Genomic DNA, 11,996 nt, shown 5'->3' with positions numbered 1-11,996 from the left:
ACAGTTAGGTCCTGGTTGAAGAGAGTAGACAAACATCTAAAACATCTAACCTTCTTTTCAGACGAGGAGGACTTCACGCTGCTGAAGAACATCGCTGACGAACTTGGTCAAGCTGCCATCTCAGGAAACCTGAGTCAGTCCATCGGCTTCAACGTCTCCTCCCTGGGTGTCGTGGCTCCTCCCCCTCCATCGTCTGACCCTGAATGGAATGAGGTGAAGCTCAAACCTGTGAAGGAAACAGAAATATTTTTCAGTGACTCTTTTCTCACCATTGGAGTTTGTTTTTAACATTTTTTTAATCTCAGGTGGCCACAGAGGAAGTGACAAGAGAAGACCCTGAACCGAGTCGTGTGGCCACTGTGGCCAACCTGCTGCTGATCGTGGAGCCAATGGCTGAGGAGTTTGTGGGTCCGCTGCTGCAGCAGCCCATTCTGATGGCTGTGGACGAGGAGGTGAGGAACTGGGTGCATCTGCTAGGTCAACGCTAACGGTACGGTTTGTTTCTACACTGAACTCTGCTGTTTTTAATCAGGGTAACTGCATCTCAGTGGGGGTGACAACTCTGACAGTCACAGCCACCCTGAAGGACGCCACTGGAAACCCTGTAGAAGGTCTGGAGGGAAACACCACCATCAAGTTCAGCAGCTGCTGGGCAAACTTCACCGACCTCGCCATCAACAACGGCGGTACGTCTGAACATCTCTGAACGGTGGTTTTAAATCTTTGAGTGTCCACTCCTGACGTGGTCATGCTGAATCTTCCTACAGGTGAGAACCTGAGACTGGCCTTCACCCTGAAGGAGTGGGGGGCTCAATCTCGCACCTTCACCGTCAAAAACACACCCACAACGCCGACCCCGACCAGCAGCAGCAGCAGCAGCAGCAGCAGCAGCGGCGGCGTCACCACCATGACCACACAGCCTGAGGACATCTTCAGCTCCAGCACCACAGTCAGTGCCAGCAGCCTGTGTCTGGTCAGTGTCATCTACACCGTGGCCTGCTGCGCTGACAATGTCTTCACGTGTGATGTGGCCCCGTGATCGTCGTGATGCTGCTGCCTTTACTGAGGAGATTTTTTATAAAGAATGTATTTAACAGGGTGACAGCGCACACAAATGAAGGAAATTCTACTACTACTTTATATCTGTTGTTTTTAAAGTTTCTTCTCTTATTTCAAGGGTGTTTATTTAACGACATTCCATCTGGATGTTTTATTGGCATTTGTTTTTGTAAAACTCCTGCACGTTTAAAATTTTAAGTCAGGCACTTAATGTTAACCTGTAACTAAATGAAGGGAACTCCAGATTGGTTTGCTTTTCTCTGATTGTATTTTTTCTCCTTTCAATAAATTCTATATTCCATGTGTGTGCTGCTCTATTACATGTATTCCATGTTCCAGTATTAAAATAAACCTTAAACTCAGTCCTTAACATATTTATACCTGTTAAAAATCTCTGTCTTCTCCAGACAGGCAAGAGAAAGTTCAGATTTTAAAGAGCAATTTTTGTTAAAAGGTAACAAATGGTTAGAAAAAGAAAAAAAAAGATTTTTTTAAATAAATTGACCAGGAATTTTAAATAATTAATGACAACAAAACAACTTAAAGTCGGGACAGTATAAACAATATTTTCTGTAAAGATTAATGACTATTAAATTAAAACAAAACAATGCCTATTAAATATAAATTTAGAAAAAACAGAATCAAATCACCTGAAAAAGTCAAAAAGGTTCCATGATTGGTCCACCGGCCTGACTTTAAACCCCGACTGTTTTAGTTTAATTATATTTTAAAGTATAACAATCGCTGCTGTCTCTGTCCATGGTGCTGAAGAGATAATGATTTGTTCGCTTTTTTTTTCGTTCATTACAGCTGAATGATCTTTAAAGTGACACTAGATGGAGACAAACACTCCAATTTTTTTGTTTTTTTGGGTCTACATCCGGATAGGACTAGTTTCTGGTTTGATCACCTTTTGTTTCCTGCCCCTGCAATTTGTTTTAATAACTTCAAAGTTCGAGTTCATATTTGGAGATTTTATTATATCACTAAAATAAAGATTTTTTTCCGCCCCAAAAGTAAGTCAATGTGGACAGAAACGTGTGAATTCACTGATCAAAAGTGAATGCACATTTTTTTGGGGAGCGCACATCTGCGTGTCCAGTGGGAGGAGGAGGAGGAGGTGCGGACGGAGCGGGGAGGTGACAGAGGGACAATTAGTTTTACAACCTTAATTTGCGTCTTTCCATTTACCCAGAGAGATAACAGGACAATGTGGGCGTGTCTCTGTCCTCTCTTTCTTTCTAAAAAAAAAACTTTAGACCACCTCTCCTCCTCCTCCTCTTCGTCGTCTCCCTCCCGCCCCCCCTCCTCCTGTGCTGCGAGCACTCAACGCTCCCTCTCTCCCTGTTGAGCACCACTGCGCACTGTGGATGCGGCAGAGTCCAGACCGGTCCCTGGTCCCTGCAGACTCAGGACTCAGGACTCAGGACCAGAGGATGGATTTGTCCCACTTCACTCTCCTCTGCGTGGCTGCGGTGTTTGCGTGGGAAACCCGCACCTTCCAGGCTCTGGTCATCTCCTCCAGCAGCAGCAGCAGCAGCAGTGGCAGCAGCATTAAGAAGATCTTTGACGGACACGACGCGTCCAAATACTTTAAGGAGTTTTACGCAGCGCCGTCCACGTCATCCGCGGACAGAAACGGCAGAACCAGGTCCAAGGACGCGGTGGAACCTCACGACTACATGCTCTCCATCTACAAGACCTTCTCCACGGCAGAGAAGCTGGGACTCAACGCCAGTTTCTTCAGATCCTCCAAAGCTGCCAACACCATCGCCAGTTTTGTGGACATCGGCAAAGGTAAAAGTGGGATTAATATAGAATTTAACGGAAAAAAAACACACTCTAACCCAGATTATAACCAGATTTACGTTCATAATCTGTATCAATTAAAGGTTGATTTAATTAAAATATCATCCTTCAGACCAAAGAATAAATTTTAAAAGTAATTTAAAGTCGGGATACTGACCAGACAGATATTAGAGTATTTAACAGAACACGTCAGCCCAGCTGTTGTTGACTATTTTAAGTTGAAAATTAAAAAAGATTAAATGTAATTTCCTGCCAGACAAACACACATTTCAGTATGAATTTGTCAAACTGTCATAGACTACAATAATATAATTTTAAGTGTTAAATTTTAAGTAATAAATGTCATTTATTTAAACCTTATTCTAAATCAAATTAAAATAATCCTAATATTTCCCTAATCTTATCAGAATCTTGGCTCACACTCCCAGATTACCTAAATACCTTAGTATTTTAACTCATTTCATCATTTCATCTGTCAACTAAAATTATCATTATCAACTTAATTAGAAAAAGTTAAAGAAACATGAATATTTAAAGCCAGTTTATCTCTAATGTACAAAATGTTTTTTGATTTGATTTTTGATTTTGATAAGAAATCAGTTAAAACTCTAATGTGTTAAAGTTTCCAGACTACAAAACTGATATTTTTCTAATGGAAGATACCATCAGCCATCACTAGGGGTCAGCACCTCAAATGAGTGCCTTAAAATCTGAACTGTCCCTTTAGCCAGTTGTCATCCACAGTCCAGAGCAGCAGAGTTTTTCAAATATTTTTAAAGAATGGAATTTTTTTTAAATAATTTTAAGTGAAAATATATCAAATATAAAATATTTCCCTTCAACTGTTTTTATTGCTGTATTTTGTCGGCTTCTTCCAGACATTATTAGCTATTTATGTTGTTGAACTTTAATTATTCCAGGGTTAACTTTTACTAATAACATGTTGGTAATTTGTCTAGGTTCAGCTATTATAGCTTTGACTTTTTGTTTGCTTCATTTCTAGTTGCTTCCTTTAAGGTTAATTATTAGCTTTATTGACTTTTTGTTTGCTTCATTTCTAGTCCTTTAAGGTTAATTATTAGCTTTGGGGTAAAGTCCAGACATTTGGCTGATGTAGCCTAACTGTTGCCAACTCTTCTACTATTGGCGGCCATTTAAACATTATTCAGGAGGTAAATGTTTGGGTTTTTACTATTGGCGGCCATTTAAACATTATTCGGGAGGTACATTTTTTACTGTATATCGGGTTTGATTTTTTTTTTCTGGCATAGCTTTTGCTGCCGTGGTTGAACTTTTTACGAGCTGTCGTCCAGTTTCCGCTGTGAGCTCAGCTGGACATTACCTGAGTCTTTACTTGTACCAGTGTTCTGTGTTTACCGCAGTATGTGGCGTGTGTGTCCGTGCAGGCCGGACGGTCTGGACACACGTGATTTGTCCAGATTAATCCAGTGCAGACAATGGTCAGATTCCACATCTTTGTGGTATGCACATCATCTCCGTGAGAATCCATCTGACCCTGCTGCTCTAATACTTTCCACAGATGACCTCCCACTCTCCCCTCTGAGGAGACAGCGGTATCTGTTCGACGTCTCAACCCTCTCCGAAAAAGCGGAGGTGCTGGGAGCGGAGCTGAGGATATACACCAAAGTGTCTGGGAATTTCAGGATATCCGAGACCGACCCCGTCGAATTCCAGCTCCTCTCCTGCCACGACCAGCATCTGCTGGACTCCAAGACGCTGGACCTGCAGGATTCCCACCGGCCACAGTGGGAGGTGCTGGACGTGTGGGAGATTTTCAAAGACCGGCGCCGTCACCTGGGCCAAGGCGAGCCGTTCTGCCTGGAGCTCAGGGCCACGCTGGACAACCCAGAGAGGGAGCTGGACCTGCAGCTCCTGGGTCTGCACCGGCACGGACGGCCACAGCAGAAGAAAGCCATCTTAGTGGTCTTCACCAGGTCCAAGCAGAGACAGACGCTCTTGAGCGAGAGACGGAAAGGCAGGCTGTTGCTAAGTCTGGACAGGAAAGCAGAAGACAGAGGTCACGGCACGAAAGCCTCCAGGTCAAGGAGGACAATATCGTCCAAAACTCGACACGGGAAGAGACACGGCAAGAAGTCCAAGTCCAGGTGCAGCAAGAAGCCGCTGCACGTCAACTTCAGAGACCTGGGCTGGGACGACTGGATCATCGCGCCGCTGGATTACGAGGCGTACCACTGCGAGGGCGTGTGTGACTTTCCTCTGCGCTCCCACCTGGAGCCCACCAACCACGCCATCATCCAGACTCTGATGAACTCCATGAACCCCAGCAACATGCCCCCCAGCTGCTGCGCCCCCTCCAAACTCAGCCCCATCAGCATCCTCTACATCGACTCAGGAAACAACGTGGTCTACAAACAGTACGAGGACATGGTGGTGGAGTCGTGTGGGTGCAGGTAGTGGAGCTGGCAGGTGTGGTGATGATTCTCTCTGGCCTCGTTGGTTTTGGTCTGGTCCATGTTAGTGGGAATCGAACAGCAACGTAGTCACAAGATGAAGACTTTAAAACCATGCACTTGGTGCAGTTATACCTCAGACACTTCTTCTCCTGGAGGTTCTAGTCCTTCATCCAGTCACTGTACCCTCAACAGTGCCTTCACAGTCATCAACAAGTTCCCAGCTGTGTTTTTTTTTTTAGAACCAACAGTTATTAGATATAGTTCAATGATAAAAACACCAGTTAACACTGGTACAAAAACGAAGAACAAACACAGCCACAGTCCGTATTTCAAACGTACAGATACAGATGCAGAAACAAACCAAACACTTCATTATGGAGTTCTACAGAACCTGAAATCCTGTGTTGCCACTCAACTATTAATGCCTCTGCGTCTGTTCGTAACTGCCAACAAATGGTGCTGCTTGTTAACTTTAACGCCTCTGTGGCTGCATAACAGAATCATGCAAAATCCCTCGGTGCAAGAAAGGTCATCAGAGCAAAACAACTTAATTTAAGGACTGTCAGATTTCGCTCAGAAACTACTTGTTTACGTTGCACAACAGAGACAGACCAAACGTTCGCTCGCCATTTTTTAGAAACCAACATAAAGTTATTGATATTCTTAGATTTAAAAAACATAATATAAACTGTACAGAGAGTGGTTTACAGGCAAAGACAAACACCTAGACACAACATGTGGCAGAACCTGAAGAGAATAACTTTAATGTAAACCTCGGAAATATTTCCATACCTCGTCTTCAAAGGCCAGATAATTTTGACACGCCCTAAAAATGATTATGTTTGAATTGGACACAACCAGACATTTCCCTTTTGAATGGATTGGTTGCACATTTACAGCCGGATTCATACGTAAACAGGATAATGAGGTTCAGATAAACAGCATTTTTCTCCCTGACGGACGTCCAGGACGTCTAAGCCAGGATTAAAACACACATTTCTGAGTATTATTTAATTTTTTCTTTTTTTTTTTTTTAAATGCACCTGACATGGCCGATGACTCAGGGAAGGCCCTGGATATACAACACTTCACCACTTTGCCTGTTAGCTCTGGCTGAGGAGATGCATAATTTTGTCCGTAATGCACTGATGTTCAAAAGGTACCATGTGTAAATATTTGGAGTGAACGACGAAAAAGAAGACAAAAAAAAAAAAGACGAAGAAGAAATAATAATAATTTATGATCTATGAATAAGTTATTGCTTTTTTATTGTGGGCTTTGTTCCGTTAGAGCTTCCAGATGGCATGAGTCACACATCTGGATGCTCAGGTTCAGATAAACACATCTGGCTAATGTTGCTGTAACCAGAGGTGACAGCCATGTTCTTCGCTCACACACTGAAGCATCAGAGCCTTATCAGTGTTATGGATGTGTGATGTATCGACGAGAAAACATGTATCAAAAAAAAAAAGATTTTGTTGAATTTGTTGGTGAAACAACATTTATTTCACACCGTGCTGTTGTTTTGAAGGTATTTACAAAAAAATGTTCCTGTTTGGGTTTTTTTGTTTTTTTCTATACTTTGTATTAGAATCTGAAGAATATTAATATATTATACTGATTGATGCTGATCACGTCTAGATTGTACTTTCTCTCATTTCTTTGTCCGACAGCAGAGCAGTGACTTAGTACCGTGTAAAATAATCACCTAAAATGTTTTTAACCAAAATAATCTATTCTTATAAACTGTATAAATTGTAAAATACATAGATTAACTGACAAAAATTAAAAATGACTTTGAAATATAGTTTCTGATTCGAGTGTGGAATTTGGTGATTCGTGACTTTTTTTTTTTTGCCCTTTGTTAATTTTTGGACGGCCGCTGCACCACCAGACCTGCAGGTCTACGTCCAGTTTTTATGCACCATCTACTAAGTCAAACCAAAACCTCAGTTATTTGGATGATCTGAAGCGACACTGAAGACAAACTTCCCCCCCGACCCCAGAGACAGAACTGTACTTGTCCCTGATCAATATAAAGAAGTGAAGAGGAAGTTATAGGCTCATCAGTTTGTCTCTGTGGTGATGAAAGGGGTGGGGGGGTGTGTGAGTGTGGGGGGCTGAGGGGGAGAGGTGGGTGAGTGACAGTGTGCAGGGTGAACACAGGGTCAGCAGACATGAAGAGAGCGGCCATCTTCCCTGGGTGGGCTCTGTCCTAATATCAGACAATGGCAGCAGAGAATTTCAACATCAGATTAAACCAGTGTTTTCCTCACTGGGGTCAAAGCTCAAGTGGTCCATTGTCTTCTTCTGGACGTTAAACAACGTGGACGTCCCTTTCAGAAGAAGGGGCAGCAATCAAGGGGGCAGAAAAACGAGTACGAGGGTGGTGGTGGTGGTGGTGGGGGCTGTTAAGGCGAAGGAATGTGTGTGATGCTCTCAGAGGGGCCCGCAGTTCTCATCCTCCAAACAACAAGGTGAGATATAAAAAAGGGGCGGTGGGTCTGAAGCAGCTGCTCCCAGCAGCCGAGCGAGGACAAAAGACTGGAATGTAGCGTCTCTATAGCGTCGTACGGAGGCGTTTCTGCGCTGTGGCAGATTTGCTGCGAGATGGAGGAAAAAATATTTGCCGGGGAAACAAAGACGGGTGTAAATCGACTGCGAGACTCAGCTGTTGTTATCAGAATCAGGAAAGTAGAGGGAGGAGGAGGAGGATGAAGAGGGAGGAGGAGGAAGACGGGGGCGGATGCTTCTGGACAGTTTTTTTTTTCTTTCTTTCTTACTTTATTTCCTTTTTAGCATGTTTTCTTGGTGAGTTTTCTTTTTCAGGGATGTTAAATGTTTCACACATGTCCAAGCTGCAGTCGAAGAATCTCACGACTGTTGAGACGAGGAAGGAAACGGAAGGATCCAAGATCTAGGATTGGACATGTACGCACAGGGAAAAAAAAATGTTTCCTCAGCATTTGAAGTATTTAAAGACATATTTCAAACACGTGTCTGTCCTGCTGTGATGTCCTGCCATTTTGATCCTTGTGTTTTATTTGTTAAAATTCTTCTCTTTGGACTTGTTGAATATTTTTTTAATAATTCCATCTTCAGTCCCATCACTAACCAGACTCTGTTCTTCAGTCAGGTCAGGTTCACCTTCACCGTCGTTTCCTTGTCCTCTGTGTGTGGGTGAGACTTTGTTCACTGAATCCTGAGCACGTCGTCCACCGTCACCACATCATGAAGACGTGCTGTGGTTTTTGGGCCACGTGTTGGACCACGTCAGTGACTAAAGGGATGGAGATGGATGTTGACAGTTTTCCCTGTCACTCAGACTCGGACTCCTGACCTGCAGCCCTCCATCCATTGGCAGATCCACTGACATCTATTTCATCTCATTTCAAACGTATTTCAGAACTACCCTCCTGTCGGTCAATCACACTGCAGTAAATACCACACACTGACAAGGTGTCGTTTGACTCCATTAATCAGTAAACAGCAGTAACTTCAGTTTAAACGTCGTCACATCACAGGTCGACTTCAACATTAACAGAATAAAACACAAGCCAACTCTTAGGTAGGATTAAAAGGTGACCGATTGAAGTGGCTAAAAGTTGTTCTTCCAAAACGCCCACCAGGGGGTGACAACATAAAAAATGTATATGGATTTAAAAAAAAAAAATTATATTTTGTTTTGTAAAATCTTAAGTCTTGTTTTAGACCATAATGGTGATTTATTAATCAATTACATTTTAAGCGTTTGATTAGTTTTTAATAGACATGTTCATCTTGTAAATAACAGCATAATTTAAAGTGTGAAAAACTGATAAAGCCCACAAACACCAGTGGATCAGTAGACACAGGATGTGGGCCAACACAAGGCCTGTAATTTATTGCCACTTATGGGCTGAAACCAGTCTGCCATTTCAATAGTACCATGTGGGCACCGCAGGAACCTAACAAAGCAGTTTTCTCTCCTACCAAAACATCGTGGTCCACAGTTGGACAGGTTAGGACCCACTGCCCCCCCCCCTCCCCCCCACATGTCAGGCCCTCTGGCAGCAGAACAAACAGTGCACAGTCACCAGCTCTAGCTGCTCCCGCTCTCCACAGCGTTTCACTGTCATACAGGGATGGAGACGATGAGGACACGCAGCACAGCGCACAGATGTTAGCAATATCCCGCTAATATGAACCCTCTCATCCGGACGCACCTGGCTCTGATTTGCTGCAGATAGAACATGTAGCATGTGCACTTGACATGGGTTTTTATGTGTGTGCAAAAAGATACTCGAAGGGGAAGGGGAGAGAGGAAAGGAGGAAGGAGGAGGACGGTAAGTAAAAACAGGAGAGACTGTCGCTCACATTCCTCACACAGAATGATAATCAGGGCCCCGGACGCTTTTGTACATGAGCCGCTTCGGTTTAGGGTGACAGCGCTGCTAGTGTTGTTTTACAGTCCGTCTGCAGTTGGAAATAAAAACCAGACGCCGTGGGCTCGGCGGCCAAAATCTGTCCCCCCGGTAATTAAAAGTGCCTGCTGAGAGCTCTTTACTACACGCAGCCAGATCACTGATCATCACTGCCCCATCACATCAAAAGGAAATGACACGCAGGACACAAGGTGAGCCATTAGAGACTTGACTACCCCAAAAAAGATCACAGGAAGTCACAGTGCACTTTATTACCTACAGACCCTCTGCACTTTCTCCACCTTTCTGTCCTCAGGGAATCGCGCGGCGTGAAATAAAAGCATATTTCCTTTAAAAAAAAAAAAAAAATTCTGCATCTGTGATAAAAGAAATTGTTAAAGAACGATTTAATGCCCCAGTGATTTTCATCTGGTGATTCACCGAATTCCACATTTAGACCATATGTCCTATTTGTTCCAATTACAGTTAGACTTTACAGGCTTTGCAGTGCCCCCTGTGGCCACAGATTGTAATCACTAAAAAGTGCAAACCTGACAGGCATTATTCCACTCTGAAATTGTCAGCTAACATGTAAGCTAGTAGAGCTATGCTTTCCAAAAATAAATGTATTTTCTGTGATTTTCACAGAAACGCCAAAGACAAAGGACAAAAACAATGATAAACGTCATATAAAAACACAACTAAAATATAAATTAATTATATTTTTTTAAATGTTTGCCACCACTTTCTGGATCAAAAGTCATCAAACTAACTTTAGAAACTTCCTGGAAAGTCAGGGAATATCTTCCAAGACAAAACCAATATTTTATGATTCCGTTTTATGTGAATGTTGAACATCTTGATCTGCAAAGTAACTGCAGCCATCAGATAATAGTGGAGTAAAAAGAATAGTGTTTCATATTGAGGCCACATGATATGAAAGGTCCTTTACGCTGTGGAAACGGAGCAAACGGAGTGTGTGTGTGTGTGTGTGTGTGTCTCTGACATGTGGCGTAGAGCCAGTAAAAACAGGTAAGTGCGGAGGTTTGAATCAACCCCGACGCTTCAATGGTTCCCTGTAAATAAAATACGGCTCACTGAAGACATGTGAAGTCCTGTTAACCTTAAATATGCTCCAGTTACGTCAAAGCGCCCCATGTGGCTGCATGGATTAAATTATGGTCGAGAAATAACATTAAATTTGAACCGTTTTTGTTGAATTCTAATTTCTCCAGGACTACGTAGTTTGGGTTTTTTTTTTAACACGCCGTCGCTCCTCTGTGGGACTCACAGATGCTGAGAGGTGCTGAAGGCTGAACAGTTCTGAACACCTTGTTAAATGAGTTGCAGGTGCAATCACCAACAACACTGCTTTCAACCCCCCCCCCACCCTCGCCTCACCTACTGTAATTTATCCCCCCCTTAAAGAAACGTGGGGGCAGAAGGGGGTGGGGGGCAGTGAGCAGCCGAGTCTTTGGGGTCAATAAAAATCAAAAAAGTACTTATTGACTTTGAAGCCCTTTCGCCGTTCGGGGGAAACCCAAAACCGGGGCGGGTCGTGGGGAGGCGGGTCCGCCGGCGGGGGGGGGGGGGGGGGGGGGGGGCAGTGAGCAGCCAAGTCTTTGGGGTCAATAAAAATCAAAAAAGTACTTATTGACTTTGAAGCCCTTTCGCCGTTCGGGGGAAACCCAAAACCGGGGCGGGTCGTGGGGAGGCGGTCCAGTTGAGGCCGGAGAGGAAATGCAGTGTGACACTAACAGGCTAAAGGAGGAAGTGTTGATGGAGTGAATTAAAGGAGGAGGGGGAGGGGGAGGGTGATGGGTGTGTGTGTGTGTGTGTGAGTGGGGGCATGACACTGATGTTTTCCATTGACAGGACGGAAAAGCCCTGCTGCTGTGCCACACACACACACACATGCACATACACACCTGCTTTTTGTCTTTTGTGAGCACTTACATTTTTCTCTTTCGTTGTTATTTGTAATATCCTATCGAATTTTTATTGCAATACACTTGTGTGTTTTTACATTCAATCTTAATTCTTAAAATCTGTGTCTAATCTTAACATTCGTCACATTATCTGTGACGACAACTTTAATTCTTCTGGACAATATATTGTCCCACAAATTACTGCTGATAAACGATCTAAATGTTGGCTTTCTTTTGGGCTCAGACAGTGGAAGGGCGGTTAGGACTCCTGCCTTACAGCAGGAAAATCATAGGGTTGATTCCTGGGGTTAAACTAATGCTAGTACAGTCTGTCTTTATATGTGGCCCCGTGATGGACATGA

General features: G+C 43.5%; 2 protein-coding genes across 3 annotated transcripts in view; both read left to right on the top strand.

Moving 5' to 3' along the window:
• Nucleotides 1-1,360, top strand: part of pkhd1l1.1 (PKHD1 like 1, tandem duplicate 1) — a 29,902-nt gene extending 28,542 nt beyond the window's left edge. For both annotated transcript variants that reach the window (XM_008331056.3, XM_025065195.1), the window contains exons 74-77: nucleotides 62-213; nucleotides 306-452; nucleotides 533-686; nucleotides 768-1,360. In XM_008331056.3, the coding sequence (XP_008329278.1) occupies nucleotides 62-213; nucleotides 306-452; nucleotides 533-686; nucleotides 768-1,039 (725 nt within the window). In that variant the 3' untranslated portion in view covers nucleotides 1,040-1,360. The remainder of the gene's footprint in view (nucleotides 1-61; nucleotides 214-305; nucleotides 453-532; nucleotides 687-767) is intronic.
• Nucleotides 1,361-2,398: 1,038 nt separating this feature from the next.
• On the top strand, nucleotides 2,399-6,775 carry gdf6b (growth differentiation factor 6b). Its single transcript, XM_008331064.3, has 2 exons — nucleotides 2,399-2,856; nucleotides 4,409-6,775. The coding sequence occupies exons 1-2, from the start codon at nucleotides 2,430-2,432 to the stop codon at nucleotides 5,302-5,304; spliced, it is 1,323 nt and encodes a 440-aa protein (XP_008329286.1). The 5' UTR covers nucleotides 2,399-2,429; the 3' UTR covers nucleotides 5,305-6,775.
• Nucleotides 6,776-11,996: the final 5,221 nt, after the last annotated feature.

This window comes from Cynoglossus semilaevis, chromosome 18 (genome assembly GCF_000523025.1).
Source record: "Cynoglossus semilaevis isolate Cse_v1.0 chromosome 18, Cse_v1.0, whole genome shotgun sequence".
NCBI lineage: Eukaryota > Metazoa > Chordata > Actinopteri > Pleuronectiformes > Cynoglossidae > Cynoglossus > Cynoglossus semilaevis.
The sequence above is the reverse complement of the archived record's forward strand: the minus strand, read 5'-3'. Positions and strand labels throughout refer to the sequence as shown.